Here is a 20191-nt window from a genome sequence, read left to right as displayed (position 1 = left end):
TCATGGAGCAACCTCAGCGTCAGCAGACGTTCTGTCCTAGCTGCGACAGAAATGATTCGGTTCTCCAGCCCATTATCATTTCCACATTGCACAGGAAGCCAGGTCTGAGGCGCTGCTCCGCCACCTTGCCCAGGAGTTTTAATGAAGAACTGCCAAAGGGTTTCTATTTGACCTTATTTTAGTGGGGCTGGGGCTGGGGGTGGGGTGTTTTGCAATAGTAATTGTGCCAGAAACTGAAAACCATGGAGCACAGCTCCAAGATTCTCACCACAATTTAATTTTGTTAATACTCAGGTAGACTTCTGGATTGGGCGATACACAAGAACAAGTTAACAAGATGCTGTGAATTCCACTTAGAGCTGTGCTCCAGGATCAGAAAGTCGCAGGCAGAGAGCCTGTGTCCTGGCTACCTGCACTTACCTTCAGAAAATAGTCGAACAAGGGCTTGTATTTCTTGCCTTTGAGAGAAACACCAGGAAACCTGGAATAAGGACAATGAAACAGTAACAATTAGGCTCAAAAAAATCAGAGAAAAGCAGCCCCAGCAAATCACCACCCCCTTGGGATGCTGCTCTGTCATGAGCACAGGGATGTGGCTTTAACAGTCGCAGTGCTACAGACAGAAGATAATGAAGCTTGATTCTTTTTAAAACTAAAGATGGGGGGCTGGGGATTTAGCTCAGCGGCATAAGCACCTGCCTTGTAAGCAGGCAGTCCCAAGTTCAATCCCTGGTACCGGTAAAAAGGAAAGACAAAAAAAAAAAAACAAACAAACAAAAAAAAAAAAAACTAAAGATGGACAGACAAACACATATCAACTATTTGAATAATCACCTTTCAAGGATCTCATAGTCACTCTCCGACTTATAGAGGGCTGATAATCTGGCTTCCATTAAAATGAATAATTTTTCTCTGGCAGCATCTATGAGAAGGGAAAAAGCAGATTTCAGTGATGTTCAGAGCATCTGGGCTAGACATGCAGAGGCACAGCTGCTGCTGAGGAGCTCCCACATCGCCTGCATGCGGTGTGCCCAGCCTCACGCAGGAGCACAGCACAGGACACTACACCATGCTGGACACAGGCAGCTGATGCAGCTGGGCAGCTAACACGTACTACCCACTGCACCTCATACATGTAATTTTGTCAATGTTTATAAACTGCAACAACCTTAGTAAGCTAAGGTGTAAAGTGCTTGTTCACCATGTGTGAGGTCCTGGGTTTGACCATGGTACCACAAAATCAGCAACAAATACCATAATATTAACAAACTAAGTAGCTCGCTAAGTAGAAGTCCCCTGTGATCTCAGTTCCTCTAATATATCCTCATTTGGGTGTCCATTCAGGTATCTTTCTGCACATACATACCAAATAATGTAAGTATGTGTAAATTCTATGTATTTTGAAAACAACTATAAAATAATACTCTACAGTTTTGTATCTTGTATTCACATAATATATTGTACACATCTTTCCATATAGATATAAATCTTTATTCTTTTAAATAGTTCCATTGGAATCCATTATTCGAGGTACAAATTGTTTCTAACAAATCGACTAATAAGTACCCAAATTGTCTTACAACTTAATTACTATGCACATTGAGACAATGTATGTCCTGGAGGATTTAGTCTAGGAATACTAAAGCTGGAGTGATTGTATGAACATCACAATTTAATACTGAAAAACTACTCTACAAAAATCTAGCACAATGTAAACTCCCACCTGTAAGCTATGAGCACACGAGGAGCTGGGCGTGGTGGCACACTCCTGTGATCCCAGCACTCAGGAGGCTGAGGCAGGAGGATTGTTGCCAGTTTTGAGACCAGCCTGGGTTACAAAGTGAGCTCAAGGCCAACCTGAATGGCATAGTGAAACTCTGTCTCAAAAAGACAAAAAAGAGCCAGGGATTTAGTTCAGCGGCATAAGTGCCTGCCTGGCAAGGCCATGAGTTCCATCCCCAGTACAAAACAAACAACAAAGAAACAACTATGAACACACCAGAATTTACCAGAGCCTATGTCATACATTTGGCTCACAGTAAGAAAAGGTGCCCAGGGTATAGGGTGTGCTTAACCATGGGGTTTGAATCCTAGCACCACAAAAAATAAAGGCAAGGAAGACAAGGGGAAAAGGAATCTATGGCTCATTACCAAGGCTTTTTTAATGCACTGAAAAACTGCTACAAATAATGCTGCCACTCCCCACCTGACCTCAAAGGATCCTGTCACTCAGACATACACGTCTGAAAAAACAAGTGCGGTACGTGGCAGAGGGATGACACTTTGAAGTCGTGGTCAGATGGCTCCTCAGGCTGCCAGGTTCACTCCAGACGGCCAGTGACTCGGGTCACAGGAAAACTGTACAGAGGGGATCTCCAGTGGCCCAGAAAAGCAGTCACAGACCCCTACCCAGGCTCCTGTGCAGAGACAGTTCTTCCCGATGGCCAGCACGGGGACCACACCTGGTCTTACCAGCAGTCAGGGGAGAATCAAATAAATAAACCTTGCTTCTGACCTCCACTGCTCTCCAATTTCTTCCTTCAACTTCTTCCTTGCCAGCATAAGCTAGTACGGATCAAGTGGACTGTCCCTTAGTTTATAAAAACTAACTTTAACCCTTTGTAAGTGGCATTAGGTACATTCCCAATGTTCTTGCATCCTCATTACTGGAATCAGAAATGGAAACACGTTACCCCTGAGACAGTATCGCTCCCTCTCTTCCAACCCAGCCATCACAGCTGGACCTTTTGCTCTTTGAAGCTGACTGCTCTGGGGATCACAGATCAGAGGAATCCTACAGATCTGACCTTCTGTGGCTGGCTTATTTTACTCAGCACACTGGTTCAACAAGTTGTGGCATGAATCACAATTGCCTTTAAAATATTTTTCTTCTTGTTTTTATTATTACATGTTTGCATATGCATACTGCCTAAACTTCCTGTGGGCAGATGGCGCAGGCCCATGGTTCCACTTTCAGCTTCTGGAGAAATGCCATACTGTTCTCCGCAGCAGCTGTACCACAGTATTTTTCCTGGACAATGGGTTTTTCTCTTTGTTATTTCCTTTCCCTCCCCATGAACTATCCAGACCTGAAGCTGTCCTTGTGCACAGAACACCAACTTCTTTTTTCACATAAATCTCTATGGAAGGTGCTAGCTAAGACAATGATAACTCTACCAGGAAGTATCTGAGAGACAAAGTCCTCAAGTCCTGGTATCAATGCTACTATGACATAATGTCCTATCTCTGAATCTTGGATTCTTCACCTATAAGAAGGGAATGGTGGGTTAAAGCACGCTACAGGAAATTATAAAGAAATTTTACTTTTATATCTCAGTACTATTTTATACTATTTTAATTTTTATGTTACTTTTAAATTAGAAATAAAACGGCTTATATTTCTGATTAGGTAAAGATCTTGTGAGAGACTTTTTTACTCCAAAAAGATACGTGAGCTTTTACAGTTCTCCCTAAATAAAATTATCTTATCCATTCTGATGAATGTAAGCAGCCTCAGACTTACCTTTAATCTTTACATATTGCATTTCTGGATTAACACAGACAGCAAGGTTACTAGGTAGAGTCCAGGGGGTAGTCGTCCAAGCAACCAGAGATACATTTTCATCTTCTTCCAAAGGGAAAGTTACAAATACTGAAGGATCTTGAACATCCTGGAACAAAATGAGGTTTTTTTACTTTTTAAGATTTTTGTCTTTTTGAGACAGGGTCTCCCTATGCAATTCAGGCTGGCCTTGAGCTCACTTTGTATCCCAGGCTGGTCTTGAACTTGCAACAGTCTTCTGCTTCAGCCTCTAGAGTGCTGGGATTATAGGCTTGCACCACCATGGTTGGCTCTGAGGTATTGTTGTAGAAGCCCATAATATTCATATAATATAAAAAACCAATGCAAGAAATTCCACATCAAAAATTTTCAATACTTAACAGATAACAAAAGCCAGAAACAGCAGGTGAGTTAGATGGTGCATGTCTGTAATCCAGGAAAGTCTGGGCAACTCAGCAGGACCCTGTCTCAAAACAAAATAAAAACTGGCAGGGAACAGAGCTTAGTGTGAAGGTGCTGGGTTCAATTCAGAGTACTGCACATGGGCAGACACACGCACGCACACAGAACCCAGAGAATATAAAAATCTTTTAACACATCAGGGGACTTTTTTTTTTTTTTTTTTTTATCGGAACCAGGGATCAAACTCACAGCTGCCTGCTTGCAAGGCAGGCACTTATGCTCCTGAGCTAAATCCCCAGCCCCATCAGGGGACTTTTTAAAGTTAATATATCAAGAGGAACAAATGATGTTGATAACTGTTTGAGAAAAGTTATGTTTTCACCTGTAATATCAGAAAGAATCATACTGAAACATCATGTATTTGAATTGTAGTCAGCTCACTGTGAAGGGTTGGTAACGGGAGATGAACTTCTAACACCGGCTGAACTGCACCAGTGCGGTGCTGGGAGTGGATGGCCCACCTGAGGACCGTGGCCAGGATAAAAGGCAACTGCAGAGGAAGAGTTCAGCATTGTGGGTTCTCCTAAGAGTTGTTGGTTCTTGGAGTTCATTGAGCTTCTCTCCTGACATGAACTTGGCTGTTCTCATTGACACAGGAGCCTGGGACCTTGTAGCAGACAATGGCTGAGGTTCACTTTATGGGAAGCTTTGGTCTTTACCACTTCCTGGCTTCAGCGGGGAAGATGTGTGCTGTTCAATCTCCAGAAGCTTGTCATGCTGGCTTCCTAGTATGAGCTCAGCTTGTACTCATTGTCAGAGGAGCTCATGACCTCACTGTTGCTGAGGACAGTTGTGCTACTTTTCCGGAGAGCCCTGGTCCTTATTTTGAGTATCACTTCTCGGCTCCAGTGTAGAACCCTCAACCCACTGGCACAGCTTCTTCACCCTGCTGGTGCAGACTTTCTAGCTTCACTGCTGACCTTTGGGCCTTCCCTGAGCAGATTCATAAAACAGACTTGTACGAGTCATTGCTGTGGGCTCTAGATCTCCAGTTGGACTTGTGGGAGGCACTGTCATGGGTTCTAGGTCTTCAGTTGGACTCGTGCAGGACATTGCCTTGGGATCCAGGCCCTCAGTTAGGTTCTCTAGGTCTTCAGTGTGTGCACAGAGTTCCTATAGTTTCTCTGTATTTGATTTCTTGGATGATCATTTACTATAAATGACATGTCCTATAGGACATGTGCACTCTGTGACAACACTAATTATTTTTGCTCACTATCTAGAAGACTAGCTCCAAGTATAAAGCAATCTTGACATGAAAATATCAAAGATTTAAAAGTAAACAGCTCCCAGTTAACAAGATCACTTTCCAACACAAATCAACCAAAAACAAGTTTATAATGCAGACCAGTGAGACCCTGACTCAAAAAACAGCTGGGATGCAGCTTGGCATGTGACAGACGCCCCCAGGTTGACACTCCACTGGGAATATATTACTGTGATCACACCATTCACCTTTCATGCATATCGCTCAGTGCCGAGGGACATCACTCAGCATCTCACGTACCTTGTAATTCTGGTGTGCCTCAAAGTTGGAAAGTGGAGTGTTACAAGCGGTGGAATAGGGCATGACTTTCACACCTCTGTAAACAAGGCCTTTATCATACAGCTGCTTGAACACCCACCTGGCAAGGTAACAGATGGAGTTTTTATTATATAATACAAAGATTTCCCTCCATGGAAAACATTTACATCATTTTCTGTTCAGAATTTCTGTCTGTCAGAAGTGAAAAAAAAGATTTCTATGTAGAGACTCACTAGTAAATTCCAGCACATCAGTATGGTGAGTCATTAGGTGGACACTAAGAAATGCTATTATCTAATCAGATGGAAAGATGTTCGCAATGTGACATGAAGAAAAGCCTCTGATGGACCAAACTGTCAACGAGAGAAATCTGCACTGGTCAGCATACACACTTACATATTTCCTACAGTGTTCAAAAATATACTTTTATCACCCTTTTAACGATATGAACTTTTTTCTTTGAACAGTTTTCTGGTGTACTGTTTGAATTTTATTATAATGGGCATTTTAAAAACAGCAGTTGAAAATGACCCACTACTGGGATCAGTGTCAGCTCTCTCTCCCATGATTAATGAAAAACTCACTGAGCATTTAACCTTTCTCGTTCTCTTTCAGGGAGTTCCAAGGAGTTTACTGGTCACACGGGAGTGGGGAGGGAGGCTGTTTCACCCGGAAGGTACTCGTTCTCTTGGGGGTGAAGTGTGTGTCACCAGGTGTGTTGTGCTGGTGACACAGGACAAGGTCAGTTAAAGCCCTTCAGGGCTTGCTCTGGAGGCCGTGTGAGCAGTGTTTTAGCTCTTCCACATTTTTCTCCTACCAGTTATGTCAGTTTGCTTGATCATTCTGGTTTCCCTGGGAAGCATAGATAGCATAGGGTTCCCAGACCCTATGATATCAACCGTAACAGTCACCCCAAATTGATCACTAATCTCCTCCCCTGCTTTGGCAACACAGAAAATTAACAGAAACTTTTATTTAATTTCCTTCTTTCTTCATCCTTATATTCTAATTCCTATGTATATGGCACAGTAAATGAATGAAACTCTTTCCCATTTGTTAAAATGACATTTTATGAAGAAAATGTGTTTCTTTGTGGTATCTTTGAGCTTTTTAAGCTAAAAGATAAGTATTTCAAAAACAACTTTCCAAAGTTGAAATAAAAAAATCTTAAAATATTCTTTGATACAAGGACATTCACAATAGAGGAAGAATGTTAAAACTGATACACTGAGATCCAGTTCTAAGCCTAAAAGCCGCACAGGCAGCTGTGTGACCTCAGGCAAATCACAATCACTTCCTTTGACCTCACACAGAATACCAAAGGGCAGGACTCGGGGAAAACCTCTGCGAAATTAGCTTTATATACTCCATGTAATCCAAGTTCTGGGATTACAGGCACGTACTATCATGCCTGGTTTAAGCACATTTTACATAAATTAAGAAACAGGATCTGGTGCTACACTGACTAACATGGTGGGTGCTAGCCATAGGTAATTTTTAATTTGAATTAAAAACCTAAATATTTAACTGGATGTGGCAGCACCTGCTACTTGGGAGGCTGTGGCTGAAGGCATTTTAGAGCTCAACAGCCCTAATCTGAAACTTCCTTTCGCCATGCTTAACACAAAACCTGGTTTTAGTCGCTCTCCCTCATCCCTCATTGTGGCATGTGCGGGATGAGGTGTCACTTTGAAGGCCCTAGCCCCCTCGGACCTGCAGTAAACAATAGCCCCCGGTATGAGAGACAGAGGCAGGACAGGAATGCCTGTTCTCAGTGGGGATCTTCTCACCCTCTGAAACCATATTGTGTGACCTGGCTTTGTTTACAGAGTCATGAGGAAGTGGCTGACCACCTTTTGTGACACTAGCAACAAACATAATTAACAACATTCTTGGGCTAATGAATTTCCTCCTGGGCTAGAAGAGCTAGTAGAATTGATTGTGCTTGTTTACTTCACTTAGATAGTTTAGAATAAACATTGTAGTCTGTCACATTGTAGCTCGTCACACAGAATGCTTTTTCACTACTTAATTGTCTGTGCTCTGTGAACTGATCCGGTTTACTATATAAGAATCCTAAAATAAAGATTGTGCGTGCAGTGCAGTGCAGGCAGTAGCAATTGCCGTCTCTTCTGTTTCTTTTCCGAGCACTGCACCCCCCGTGTCCCGATCTGTGTGCGTGTGTGCCTTTCCCAGAGTCCAGAGTGCACTAGACACTCCCGACAGTGGCACTCCAGCTCCCCAGTGAACTGGAAATGCCTGCCCAAAGTCTTGTGTGTCAGAGATTCTGACCAGCTCTGCACCCGAGTACACGCGCTAGGGAACGTTAGTAAGGAGGTCTGAGTCACTGTCCAGGGTGCCTACGTCCTTGGAGGCACAGCACACACACCAAGCACGTGTAGCAGCTCCTCAGAGAAATGGGAATGGGAAGATAAGGCAGTGAAAGCCAAATGACTTACAGGGATAGGCAGAGAAATTGCACCTTACGAAGCAGGTTTGTAACTCATCTGTACTTTTGTATACAACTTAAGGAAAATAAGGTTTCCTCCAGGCTAAGTTACATATTTGGGGCATTTTGCAACCACAATAAAGGTGCCTGCTTGACCAGTAATGATTATCAGGCTATTAGGAGGTCCAAGTTAGAACAGCTGTCAAGATTGGCACTACTTCCACTGTCTTAGGAGAATAAAAAGAAACAGATTTATTTTGGAACTGTTATGGAATAGTTACTTCACTATAAAGGATTTTTCAGCATTAAATTCAAAGGCAAAGCTGGGGATTTAGCCCAGCGGCATAAGCACCTGCCTGGCAAGTGCGAGGTCACCAGTACCATTCCCGGTACAAAAAAAAAAGTATTCTCTATAGGTAACAAAATCAACTGCACCATGTAGACCCCCTGTTCAAAAACCCAGAGATCCACAGCACATGCAAGAACTTGTATTTCATCTCTGTAATCACCATCAATCACATTAGGCACAAGTTATTCCTTAAAAAAAATTTTTTTTCTTTTAGTAACTAACTTTTTGGGCCCAGGGATACAGTTCAGCAGCATAGCACATGCCTAGCAGGTGTAAGGTCCTGAGTTTGATTCCCTGTACTCCCATCAAAAACAATAACAAAAAATCCCCACTAGTTTTTCCTAAATTTGGCATGGATTGATTTGGCAAAGTAACTTTAACTGATGTCAAGCCATTCACATTCTTATCTTTATTCTACTTCATGAGGCAGACATGCTATGTATCTGATTACAGGTTGTTCAACCTACTGAAGCTATTACATCCTAAAGGACAGATGGATACGATGGTGATTTATCAAATCTAGAACACACCTGTTCCCAGACAACTGGATCTGAAAACAAATTCAAGCGAATATACCTCTCCACTGACAAATACAACAGCATATCTCTCACATTTACAATTTTAAATAAACCTACCAGACAGATTCCATGAATTGTGGATACAGAGTTTTGTAGTCGTTGTCAAAGTCAATCCATCGGCCAAGTCTGGTAACAACAGACTTTAAAAGTATGAATATTAGAGTAGTATTAGGCAGTGATCTTTATTCTTCTACACCAGTATGTACCATTACTCTTACTGACATCGTATAAAATTTTAGAAAATAAAAACTATCAATGGTTAAAGTAAATCAGTATTAAAAAAAAACACTATATAAGATTCAGAACCAGTTTTCTTGGCATTTATTCTATACAAAGAAGTTAGTTACACCTACAAATACTCATTTATATAAAAGCACCATTTGGCAACTCAGGTATAATTGTTACTAGCAAGAATAAATGGATGCTAAAATTAATGAAAGTATATTAAGAAAAAGAATATTTGCAAAGAATCTCTTTACCAGGTACTTTTAAATGAAAGCAAAAACTGCAAGTTTACATAAGAGAAACCTAACACTGATGGCAACTTAATTAACTGAGCAAAGTTATCATCAGAGAGAGACAGCAGCAACACTGCTCTCCTGATGAGCTACACAGAGAAGTGCAGGACATGACTTCTGAGGCGTGCAGGCAAAATGCAATGCTTGAATTATAAGGAAACATCAGGCATTGGGGGACACGCTGCACTCTTCAAAAATGACAGTATCATGACAGACAAAAAAGGGCCCAATGAAATGTTCCACGTGGCGGAGACTAAGAAGACACAACATCGAAATGCAATGTGTGATCTGGGATTGGATCTTGGATCAGATAAAAATCAGTGAAAGAATTAATGATATTAAATAAAAGTTGTAGTATTCACTCACATTAACCTACTGCTGTTGAAATTATATTACCATTACTGAAGATGGAAAGGTAATGAACAGCATAGGGGAACTCTTCATACCATTCTATAAATTTTTAATATGTCTGAAATTATTTCAAAATGAAAAGTTTCAAAAATATTTTACGTTTAAGCGAGAAAAAAAAAAATCAAAGAAAAGTTCCTTAGTCGGGCATGGTGGCACACTCCTGTAGTCCCAGCCTGAACTACATTGAGACTGTCTCAGAGAGACAAAAACAAAAACAAAAAAAAGAGAAAAAGTCCGTAACCATTCCCTACCTAGCAGTATTTACCCCTATGGTCAGGTTAGAAAGTTAGGCTGAGACACTCTGATGCTCTATCAGTCACCAGTCCTGTGAGCCCCTCTTCTGAGTACAGTCACTCTCACAACCTGTCCTCAGCACTCACCCCCACCCCCACCCCCGGTCTTTGTGCAGCTGGTCATTTTCCTTTTCAAGCTCTTTCCACACAGGCTGCAGTGCTATCTCCTGCAGTTCTGTTTCCATTGTGTGCTTCCTCTGCCTGAAACCTGAGTAGCTTCTCTTTGTTGAGATACAAAGTCGGATTGGATGACTGATGGGATCACGGGAATTAATGTTTTAAAACTTTGAAGAAATGACACTATTGGCAGAATAGGGAATTCTCAACCAATTTTGAGAGACTAAAGGGAAGACGGAGACTATGGGGGAAATAGTCAGAGATGCTTGTAAGTTACACAGACATGCTAACCTCCTCTAAGGGGCAAGAAGGAAGAACGGAATGTAGTTCCCACACCTGGAGAAACAAGAGGGCAGGAGCTCGGCAGCGCCTCTATACTGCTCTGTTCTGGGGGGCGGGGGGCATAAGGGAGTCAAATTAACACACAAGAATGGGTCCAAATGGGAATTTAAAAAATACCTGCATTACTGTGTTGGAACATTCCAGCCAGTGTGACTGCTACAACACCGACTCCCATAATGCACTGTGAAGTATGGAGCACGGCCATGCATTCAGAAATCAGAGCAGAGGCTTCGGTTTATCCCAGCAGGGTAAAGACAAGGAGTCTTTCTTGGAGCACAGTGCCAGGAGCAGGATAAACTCATCTAGCGTCACAAACTCGCACAGACATCCGTGCATTTAGAAATATCTTGTAAAAAGCTCAGAGGACCATACAGCGTGTCAACGCCCACTTAAAAACCATACTTTCTACTGAAAAGAACTGAACATACCTTCCACTCGGAGGAGTACCTCATCACAATGGCCCGGCACTGGTTGTTATACTCCGCAATCCCCATTTTGGCCACGTCCTCTGGCCCTCTGATTCCCAGTGTCTTATCGATTTCATATTCCTGAAATTTTGGGGCAAGATTGTTAACACACACACCTTATGAAACAAATACAGCTAAATCCAAAAATTAAGACTTTAAAAAACACTAGTTTCCAGAATTTCTACAAAGAAAATGAATGGCATTATTACAGAAATGAAGCAGAAGTGTAATATGTAATAAAAATGAATCATTTCTAACAAATGATGAAATATAATGCATACAAAAAAGTGGGAACATCACACAGATTTAAGACTTAAACGTACCACAGGCAAACCATGACAATCCCATCCAAATCTTCTGTCAACATGAAACCCACTCTGGTGAGCGTATCTTGTAATTATATCTTTAATTGTCCCTGCAAGTATATGTCCATAGTGAGGCAGTCCGGTTGCAAAAGGAGGACCGTCATAGAAGGTAAATCTAATAGAAGTAATAAATATATGTTGACGTTATTTAATTTAATTTATTTAATCTTTAAGTACTGGGAATTGAACTCAGGATCTCACGTTTGCCGGGCAGGCACTGTGCCACTGAGCTCTATCCCCAGCCCCCTGAAATCATTTTATAACAGAAAACATTTAGGTCAACATTTTTCTATGGGTAGCTCCTGTCACAGTATTCAGGAAGAAGAAAAAAGTAGCAAAATCAGGACATCTGGGCATTAACTGATTAGATATTTATGAAGGTCCTGCCTTCAGAAAGGCTACTGCTACCAATTCTGACACAGCTGGAGAGACTATCATTTGATTACCAATTTTTCATTTATTGTTCCCATGACAAATTTCCTATTAAGGCAGATTATTAATCCTGATCTTCAGTAAAACAGACAAAGTTTTTACACACAGAAGACACAGGATAAAACAGTGGTCTCTAAGGTGAATGGAGATAGGGCCAGGAAGCACTGCAGCAGCCTGCACTCAGGGGGAGCAGGACCAGAAGGTGGGTGACGAGAGGCCGAAAGGAGGGTGCTGGATCCTCTCCAGTTAGACAACCTCTCACACTGAAGTCGCTCTAATAAAAAAGAGCTCACTTAGTCAACATTTATGTATGGCGGAGGATCCACTATGTCAGCCGGGAGAGTGGGAATGCAAAGATGAATTGAAGTAACAGCTTCTGCTTTAGTGGAATTCAGTCTAAGTTACTGCTCTTAAGGAGTCAACTTTTACAAAAGAAAAAAATTCACATACTTCGGCCTATGTTTTGACTGTTTTAAGCATTCTTGAAAACAATTAAATTCAGACCAGAACTGCAATATCTTTTCTTCTTCAGCAGGAAAATCAATGTTTTCTGGTACTTGTTGAATCATTCTGTTGGAATAAGAGAAATTAAAATTATTAACAACAGAAGGAAAATCTAATAGAAGGGTTCTGTGATTAAAACAGGAGTGCACACCACTGTCTACACTACACAATACTTTATTAAAATTATACTCATTGAGATAAAGTTCAATGAGTGCACACTTTTAGTTGTTTAGTTTTGAGACAGGGTCTTGCCACGCAGTTCAGACTTGCCTTGAACTCTTGATGATCATCCTGCCTCAACCTCCTGAGTGCTAAGATTATAGGTGTGTATCACCATGTCTGACCAAAATACATACTTTTAAAGCATACAGTTCAGTATGTTCACAAGTTCATGCAATTATTAACACTAATTTTAGAACACTTTTAACCCTCACCTGCAGTAATGGTCACATTTTCTCTTCTTTCATCCCTGGCCATCATTAATCTGTTTTCTAAACTATTCTGGACATTTCATACCAATTGGGAAATTAGACATGAATCACCTGAAAGAGGTCTAGCATGTCTAGCTGCATTCCCTTAACATGTCTGCAAGGCTTACTCAGTTGTAGCATATGCTCATGTTACTTTTTATGGCTAAATACTATTCTGTTGAATGGATATGCCACATTATGTTTATCAGTTTGCGGACACTGGACTTTTGGTTTTGTGCTACGCTGAACAAGGCTGCTACCAACATTCAAGTACTACTTTCCACTCCTTCATTTCCTTGGTATCTAACTAGGTGGAACATTTCTGGGTTGTATATTTACTTAGTATTTAAGTTTCTGAGAAACTGCCAAACTGTTTTCCAAAGTAACCACACAAGGCTGGGGATGCAGCCCAGTGGTAGAGCACTTGCCTTGCATGCATGAGGCCTGGGTTTGCTGCCAGAATCACAAGCGAAGTGATAAAACACAGTAACCACACCACTTTACACCCCAGCAGTATAATGGGATGCCAGCTTCTCCATGTCACCCCTAATACTTCTTTCTGTCCACCATTTTCTGGCCATTTTTGAGGACACAGTGACATCTCTAAAAGTGGTTTTGATTTGCATCTCCCTAGTGAGTGAGAATCTTAAGCATACTGGCACTTTGTGGGTCTTCTTGAGATAAACATTTACTCAGCCTTCGCACCTTTTCTAACTGGTTTGTCCTTCCCTGATGCAGGGGTAAGAATGTTTCCTATTTTCAGTACTCTCGATGGAGCTCAGCAGTGCTCCACCTGAGTTACATCTGCAGTCCTTTTCATTTTTTGATACCAGGTCTCCCTAAGTTTCCCAGACTGCCCTCAAACATGTGACCCTCCCACTCCACCTCACAAATGCAGGGTCACAGGGTGCACCATCGTTCTTATCACTGGAAATTTTAGTTAAATGATGATTATTCTCACCATTACTATTTTTTGGGAGGGGTAAATACTGGGACTCAGCCCAGAGTGTCTACCCTGCGTTATATTCTCTCTAATTGCCATCTCTCAGCTGCCCACACTTGGCTTGATCTTGCAGCCCCCCTGCCTCACCCTCTGAGTGCTACGATTACAGAAACGCACCAGCAATGTCTGGGTTTAGTTAACATTTAAGATGATAATCTATTTTGAGTTATTTTGTACATGGCATGATGTAGGGCATAAGGTACCTTTTAAATTATTGCAAAACTGTGTCCTAGTCATGTAACACATTTCAAATCTCTTAATGTCCCTTTCCTCTCCTCCTCCTTCCATTTCTTGGTCCCTTTCTCATTTGCAAAACATCTACCTCTGTCTCCTATTATCTTTTATTTTGCTCTTTGATTTATACTTTGGATTTTTCATACAAGAGAAACAATGCAATGTTTAATCCTGCGTATTTGAATTACTTCACTTAACACTATGGTCTCAAGTTCATTTTCCCGGGCTGGGGATTTAGCTCAGCGGCATAAGCGCCGGCCTTGCAAGCACTCGGTCATGAGTTCAATCTCTGGTACCGATTTAAAAAACAAAAAGATTCAAGTTCATTTTCCTACAAATAACTTAAATTTATCACTCTTCATGGTAGTCATACTCCATTGTACATAAATACCACATTCTCTTTACAGATTCATCTACTGATAGACATGTAGGTCACTTCCAAGATTTAGCTATTATGAACTGTGCTGCTATAAAAACGATGCCTTAACTCTTTTGGGAAGACCCCTCGAAAAGAGAATAGTGGGGTTGAATGAAATTTCTATTTTTGGTTTGGAGGATTCTCCACACTGACTTGCATGATGGCTGTGGTAGTTATATTCCCACCAACAATCCAGAAGGCTTCCCCTTTCCCTTCAACCTAGTCAGCAACAGCTATTTGATTTTTTTTAATAGCCATTTAGAAAGTACTTCATTTGAAATAACCTCATCTTCTCCGAGGACGACTAACTTTAAAAAAAAAAAAGACAAAAAAGAGAAAGCTAGGTGGGAGCCTGTAAGGTCCAACTCAGGACCTTACACTGTGGAGAGGCTGAGACAGGAGGACTGTAAGTTTAAGTCTGATCTGAGAAACATAGCAAGACTTTCTCAAAAATAAAAGGGGTTTGGGATAGTATCGTTTAGGGAAAAGGTCCTGAGATGAATACCCACTTCCTGTTCCACCCACAGAAAGCTAAAAAGATGAGAATCTCATATTTGAATAGTTTTCCAATTTTCCATTTTATCCTTTTTATTATTTATTGATGATTTTTGAAATGGACAAGCCCTAGACCTTTCTGATTTGTCTCGTGTGAGCCATCTTAAAGTGTCTTAAGTTTTGCTGATAAGCTCACACAAAGACACTTGATCAATCTGACACTTAATCAACTATCCTAGATCCCCTCTGGCTTCAAAGTTTATTTACTTAAAATTCTTTTTCTTGTTTTTTTTTTTTTTTTCCCTTTTTTTGGGGGACAGGGTCTCACTATGCAGTTCAGGCTGGTCTTGAATTCACTTCATAGTGAATTTGGAATGATCCCCCTGCCTCAACCTCCCAGTGTTGGGATTACTGGCATGTACCACCATGTCTGGTTTTTTGGTTTTTCTTTTTTTGAGACCAGGTCTTACAAGGCAGCCCAGGCTGACCTCAAATTTACATTGATCTTCTTGCCTCTGCTTCTTGAATGCTGGGATTATAGGCATGCGCTACCACATGCAGCTTAAAATTCTAACGTCAGTAACCAAATTTCCAAGCCAATGTCAGGTTAGAAAGAAAAACAGGATCACTAATAATCTGAAAACAAAATGACCCCTACACAACTCAACCCATTCTGAAAGCATTAAAGCAAATGACTCAGATCATAACGTATTTGTCAAGTAACATCATACCTTTTCTTTCATTTTCATTTTTCAGATATGTGTGTCTGAATTTTATATCGGAAAAATAAGGCAGGACACTTAACAGCAATTTCCAATCAAAGTACATTACTAAACAGCACTAAATGGAAGTTGTAAGGCTGTTTAGATCTTTAACTTTCATTGCAGTCTCTAGCCTTTTGAGGATAGAAATGTTAATTTCTGCATTTACTGATTTATTAGGGGTCCTACTTAGTTCAGTGGCCACCTTATCAGAGGTCAACTGAAATGTGTTGACTACTAGGCTTCAGATATCAATACATTTGTTTCTTCTAAGCTGTTCTTATGATGACCCTTGACAATCTATAAGCACATAGAGAACGATGCTCCAGCCCTAACCTAGACCTTGGACCCAGAACTTCTATCTTGACAAGATCCCTTAGGCACTGATACACAAGCTCATACTGTTCTGACATTGTTCAGGGATAAATGTTTGAATGTTTTTCTCTTCTGTGAAAAGACTTAAGCTTAAAAAAAAAAAAAAGAAAAGAAAAGACTTAAGCTTTTGGCAGGGAGGCTCACTCGCTGCTTTCACTGAATTTTTAAGGCCCCAAAAGATTATGAATCACAATACTGTACATTTTATGCCAAAGACCCAAAGCAACAGTACTGACCGTTTCAGGAAGAAATCCATGTACCAGTGACCGGGCTATGGCAGCTGCTGAGGAAACACAGATGCCATGCAAAAATCACAGGATTGCTGTGGCCCATTGTACCCACTGGAGTGCTGTACCTGAACAACAGCCCCCAGCAACCACAGGGCAGGTTAACCTTGCCAGATTTAGCTAAGTGTGCCATCACCTCTTCTTCCTTCTTCTCAGATGCCCCACTATTCCCCATTCTGCAAGTGCTCCAGGCCGTGTTAGCCTCGGCCTCCTGGTCAGTCATTTCTAGACTATTCTCCTTGACCTTTATTTGTTAACCTCACTGCATCTTGGAAATGCCTATAAAACATTTTGTTTAAAATCTTAGGGTTTTACTTGCCATACTGATTTTTTTCTTAAATTATGGTGGTTCCATTCATTATCTTCCCCATTACTTAGACATGACCTTTCTGAGTCACCCATAACATTACTGGAATGATTCTCATATCCAATTAATCACCAAAATATGTGGATTCTACCCGTTTCTCTTTATTCCCAGTTTCAGTAAGACAAATTTAACCCTAAATCTCAAGGTTCCTTTCTTTTTCTTGTTTTTTTGGATACTGGGAGTCCAACTCAGGCCCTTGTGCTGAAAACTAAGTGCCACTTTCCACCTATTCCTCACGTATGACTAAAGGTGGAGACAACGAAACTAACATGATAGGTACTTTCAAATAATGGTATTTTGGGTATGGTCTCCTGCCCACCTTCAAAGATTAAGACCAACGCCAGCTTATGACCAAGCTTCTCCAACCTCCAAATCCCACTGAAATAACTGCCTTTCGCCTCTGTGCTCCCCGCGAGGCCTACATTTGGCCTCTGCATTACCAGAATGAGTCCCGGAGAGGGTCGCTGGGCACACCCACCTTCGGCCCCAAGTGCCCGCACGTTTCCCGAAACTTTCTATGGAAAGGTAGAGGGAGCCTGGGATTCGGAACCATTCCATTTGTTCTTATCCCTAGATTTGTCAGTAACGTCACCTATCTTCTGAACGTCCCCAAGGCGCTCTATTACCCTGAATTCTCAGAACTACCCGCTTCAAGAGCCACCGTGGCTCCTGCATGCAGCAGAGGAACTTTCCCAGATCGTAGACTCTGGCCCCAAGGAGTTAGGCCGGGAGTCGTGCCTGGTCTGAGTTCTGCGGCGCCCCCTGCGGCTTCCTCCAATCTTCCTCATGGAAAGAGACAAGCACACAACTTACTCATGGACACATATGGTGTCTTTTTCCTTTCTTTTAAAATCACGACCTATTGTCTGGGGGTCGTCCCGAGTGTATGACCCTCGCCTCTGCAGGAGAACCTGGAATACAGGAGCAGCCTAAATGCAGGCTCAGGCACGAGGGGAGGCGTGCTGGAGAGGCCCGGTTTACCTGGGGACCCGGAGGTCGCAAGCCTAGCAGGCAGCAGAAGTCAGCAGTACGGCGTGGAGACCAGAACTGATGCAACGCCCAGCAGCACCCAGCACGGAGCGAGGTCGGCGCCGGCCAACCAGGATGCGCGATGTGCCACCCACAAACAACCTGAATGGCTATTGGTCAGGTGGTTCTTGGCCACCCCCACCACCCGTATCCCGCACTGCGGTGCACACTGGGAACGCGTTCCCAGGCTAAACGAGTTGGGTGGGCTTAAAGGTCAGATTTACAGTTTTTATTGCACTGTATATTTCCTGTAATTAAAGCAAATCACACGCTTCCTTGTTATATTGCCGCGCATTTGCCTATCTCCTTCCAGAGAAGAGACTTAAAAACAAAAGGAAACTCAGCCTTAACAGTGGGAGAGTAGTTTTGTAGGTAATGGCCTATTTTATTCATGAGAGATCCAAAACACTGAGCTGGCCAGAGGAAACAGCGCTTCCTAAATTTAAAAACATTTTGATAGTCATTTTAGTATTCAAGAGCTACTCGGGGCTGGGGATTTAGCTCAACGGCATAAGCACCTGCCTTGCAAGCAGGCGGTCGTGAGTTCGATCCCTGGTACCGATAAAAATGAAAAAGACAAAAAAAAAAGTTACTAAGGTATGGGCCCTACCAAATGTCCAGGAGTAAGTGGTTCGATGTCCTCTCCAAAGAAGTTACTCACAGGAACACGTGTGTATATTTAGTAGTTGTGTGTATATATGTGTGTGGGGGGTCTTGTCAAGCAGCTGAGACTGGTCTAGAACTCACAGGCTTTCCACTTTGGCCTCTGGAGTAGCTGGAACTACTGGTGTGTGCCATTACACCAAGGGCTTTAGTCTGTGCCTTACTTTCTCGTTCCTGGGACAAGATCCCCAATACTAGTTAAAGGAGAAATTTATGTATGTATGTATGTATGTATGTATGTATGTATTTGCTACTGGGGACTGAACTCATGACCTCATGCTTTTCAGGCAGGCACTTGTGCCCCTGAAATAAATCCCCACTCTAGAAAGGCTTATTTTAGCTCACTTTTTGTACAGGTTTTAGTCCATAGTCACCTGACTCCATCGAAGGGCAGCATGCAGAGGAGAAATAGTCAATTGTGCGGCCAAACCAAAAAAATCTTAAGTAAAAAGCAAACTTCTTTCTGCCCCATTTTATTCCATCTAATCTATAGTTCTATTTTTTGGTGCCACCCACACTCAACATAGGTCCTCTTTCTTCAGTAATCCCACCACCATTTACAACTACGCCAACCCCATCAGTAGATTAATGTTTCCTCACCCATGATGCAACGACCTCTCAAAAGCCCACCTATGATCATGAGGCTTTAGGGGGACATCTAAATTAACCATAAATTTGTTAATTGGAAATACTGGCAATGTGTTTGACGTTTTTGCATTCCTCTAGTTGTTACCATGTTCGAATGATTTCTACCACCTGTTCACAGGTGGTAGCCTAGAGGATTCCTGGACAGGTTGGCCAGGGAAAAATGAAACAGACTTCTTGTTCAGATTATTTAAAACTATATTGAGAAACATTTTCAAGTGTTGCAGGAAGACAGGTGAAGACTATGTTGGGAAAACACTCAAAAACAGTAACTCTAGGATAACCATGGGCACACTAGGGCTCAACCATTTTTCAGTTAAGAAGTCAGTAGGAAATTTCTGGAACTAAAAAGCCAAGGAGTCATATCATAAGCAGGACAGGTATAAAAAAATGGAGGTAAAATTTTAAAGAAATGGGGATGACTATTATAATTGTTGAAGGCGGTTTAATCTGGGAAGTAGCAATTGGGGCATAGGCAAGGCCACTTGGTGTCACCAACTTGTCTTCTTTGGGAATGGAGCATGAGTCTTAAGTGTGACCAAACTCGGACACGGTTCCTGTTGGGGGCTGTGCCTAGGTCCCCAACCCCCCAAATGGATGAATGGCGGAGACACAAAGGAATAAGACAAGTGGTATGATCTTTAGGACTCCCGGAGGACTAAAATCCTCTACAGAGCTCCTAACCAGCAAGGAGTTGATTGGAAAATGCAGGAAGCCTGAGCAGGATCTTGAGAGGGGTTCGAGGAACCCTCAGAGCAACAGATGATGCTAATTAAGGAAAACGATCCAGAAAGTCTCCAGGTGGCCTCAACTATGGCCTATCTGGCCTCTAAGGCATCTCCTTCTTCTCATGCCCCAGGCCAAGCCATATCCCTGCATGTGTATTCAGTGTCAGTGGCTCCAACATCTAAGAGGGCTGTGTGTATTGTGACCATAAAACACAACGAAATGACTGAGCCAGTCCAAGGTTCAGGCTTGTGACACTGTCAGCACCTGGTTCTTCTCTATGGTCACACTTGCTCTTGGATCTTAGTTGCTGTGATGTAAGGAAGCCCAAGGGTGGTGTACAG

The 20191-nt window shown here is 42.0% G+C and overlaps 1 protein-coding gene and 1 non-coding gene across 5 annotated transcripts in view; both read right to left on the bottom strand.

Moving 5' to 3' along the window:
• The window catches only part of Iars1 (isoleucyl-tRNA synthetase 1), a 65331-nt gene extending 47411 nt beyond the window's left edge, over window positions 1-17920 (bottom strand). Inside the window, exons 1-9 of one of the 4 annotated variants that reach the window (XM_003468386.5) lie at window positions 17766-17920; window positions 12321-12440; window positions 11397-11553; window positions 11035-11154; window positions 8983-9065; window positions 5532-5649; window positions 3524-3671; window positions 835-922; window positions 421-481 (exon numbers count right to left, since the gene is read on the bottom strand). In XM_003468386.5, coding sequence (XP_003468434.3) covers window positions 421-481; window positions 835-922; window positions 3524-3671; window positions 5532-5649; window positions 8983-9065; window positions 11035-11154; window positions 11397-11553; window positions 12321-12439 — 894 coding nt within the window. In that variant the 5' untranslated portion in view covers window position 12440; window positions 17766-17920. Of the gene's footprint in view, window positions 1-420; window positions 482-834; window positions 923-3523; window positions 3672-5531; window positions 5650-8982; window positions 9066-11034; window positions 11155-11396; window positions 11554-12320; window positions 12441-17597 lie in introns of those variants that run through there. The other 3 variants (XM_013150670.3, XM_023564369.2, XM_063227339.1) reach the window with 3 other exon arrangements.
• LOC111756343 (small nucleolar RNA SNORA84) lies at window positions 16383-16515 on the bottom strand. The gene has a single exon (XR_002790831.1). It is a non-coding gene; the product is annotated as a small nucleolar RNA SNORA84 (small nucleolar RNA).
• Window positions 17921-20191: the final 2271 nt, after the last annotated feature.

Source organism: Cavia porcellus, unplaced genomic scaffold, assembly GCF_034190915.1.
Source record: "Cavia porcellus strain 051 isolate PalLab524CR breed Dunkin Hartley unplaced genomic scaffold, mCavPor4.1 scaffold_17, whole genome shotgun sequence".
In the NCBI taxonomy this organism is placed as follows: domain Eukaryota; kingdom Metazoa; phylum Chordata; class Mammalia; order Rodentia; family Caviidae; genus Cavia; species Cavia porcellus.
This window is presented reverse-complemented; position numbering and strand designations above follow the sequence as displayed.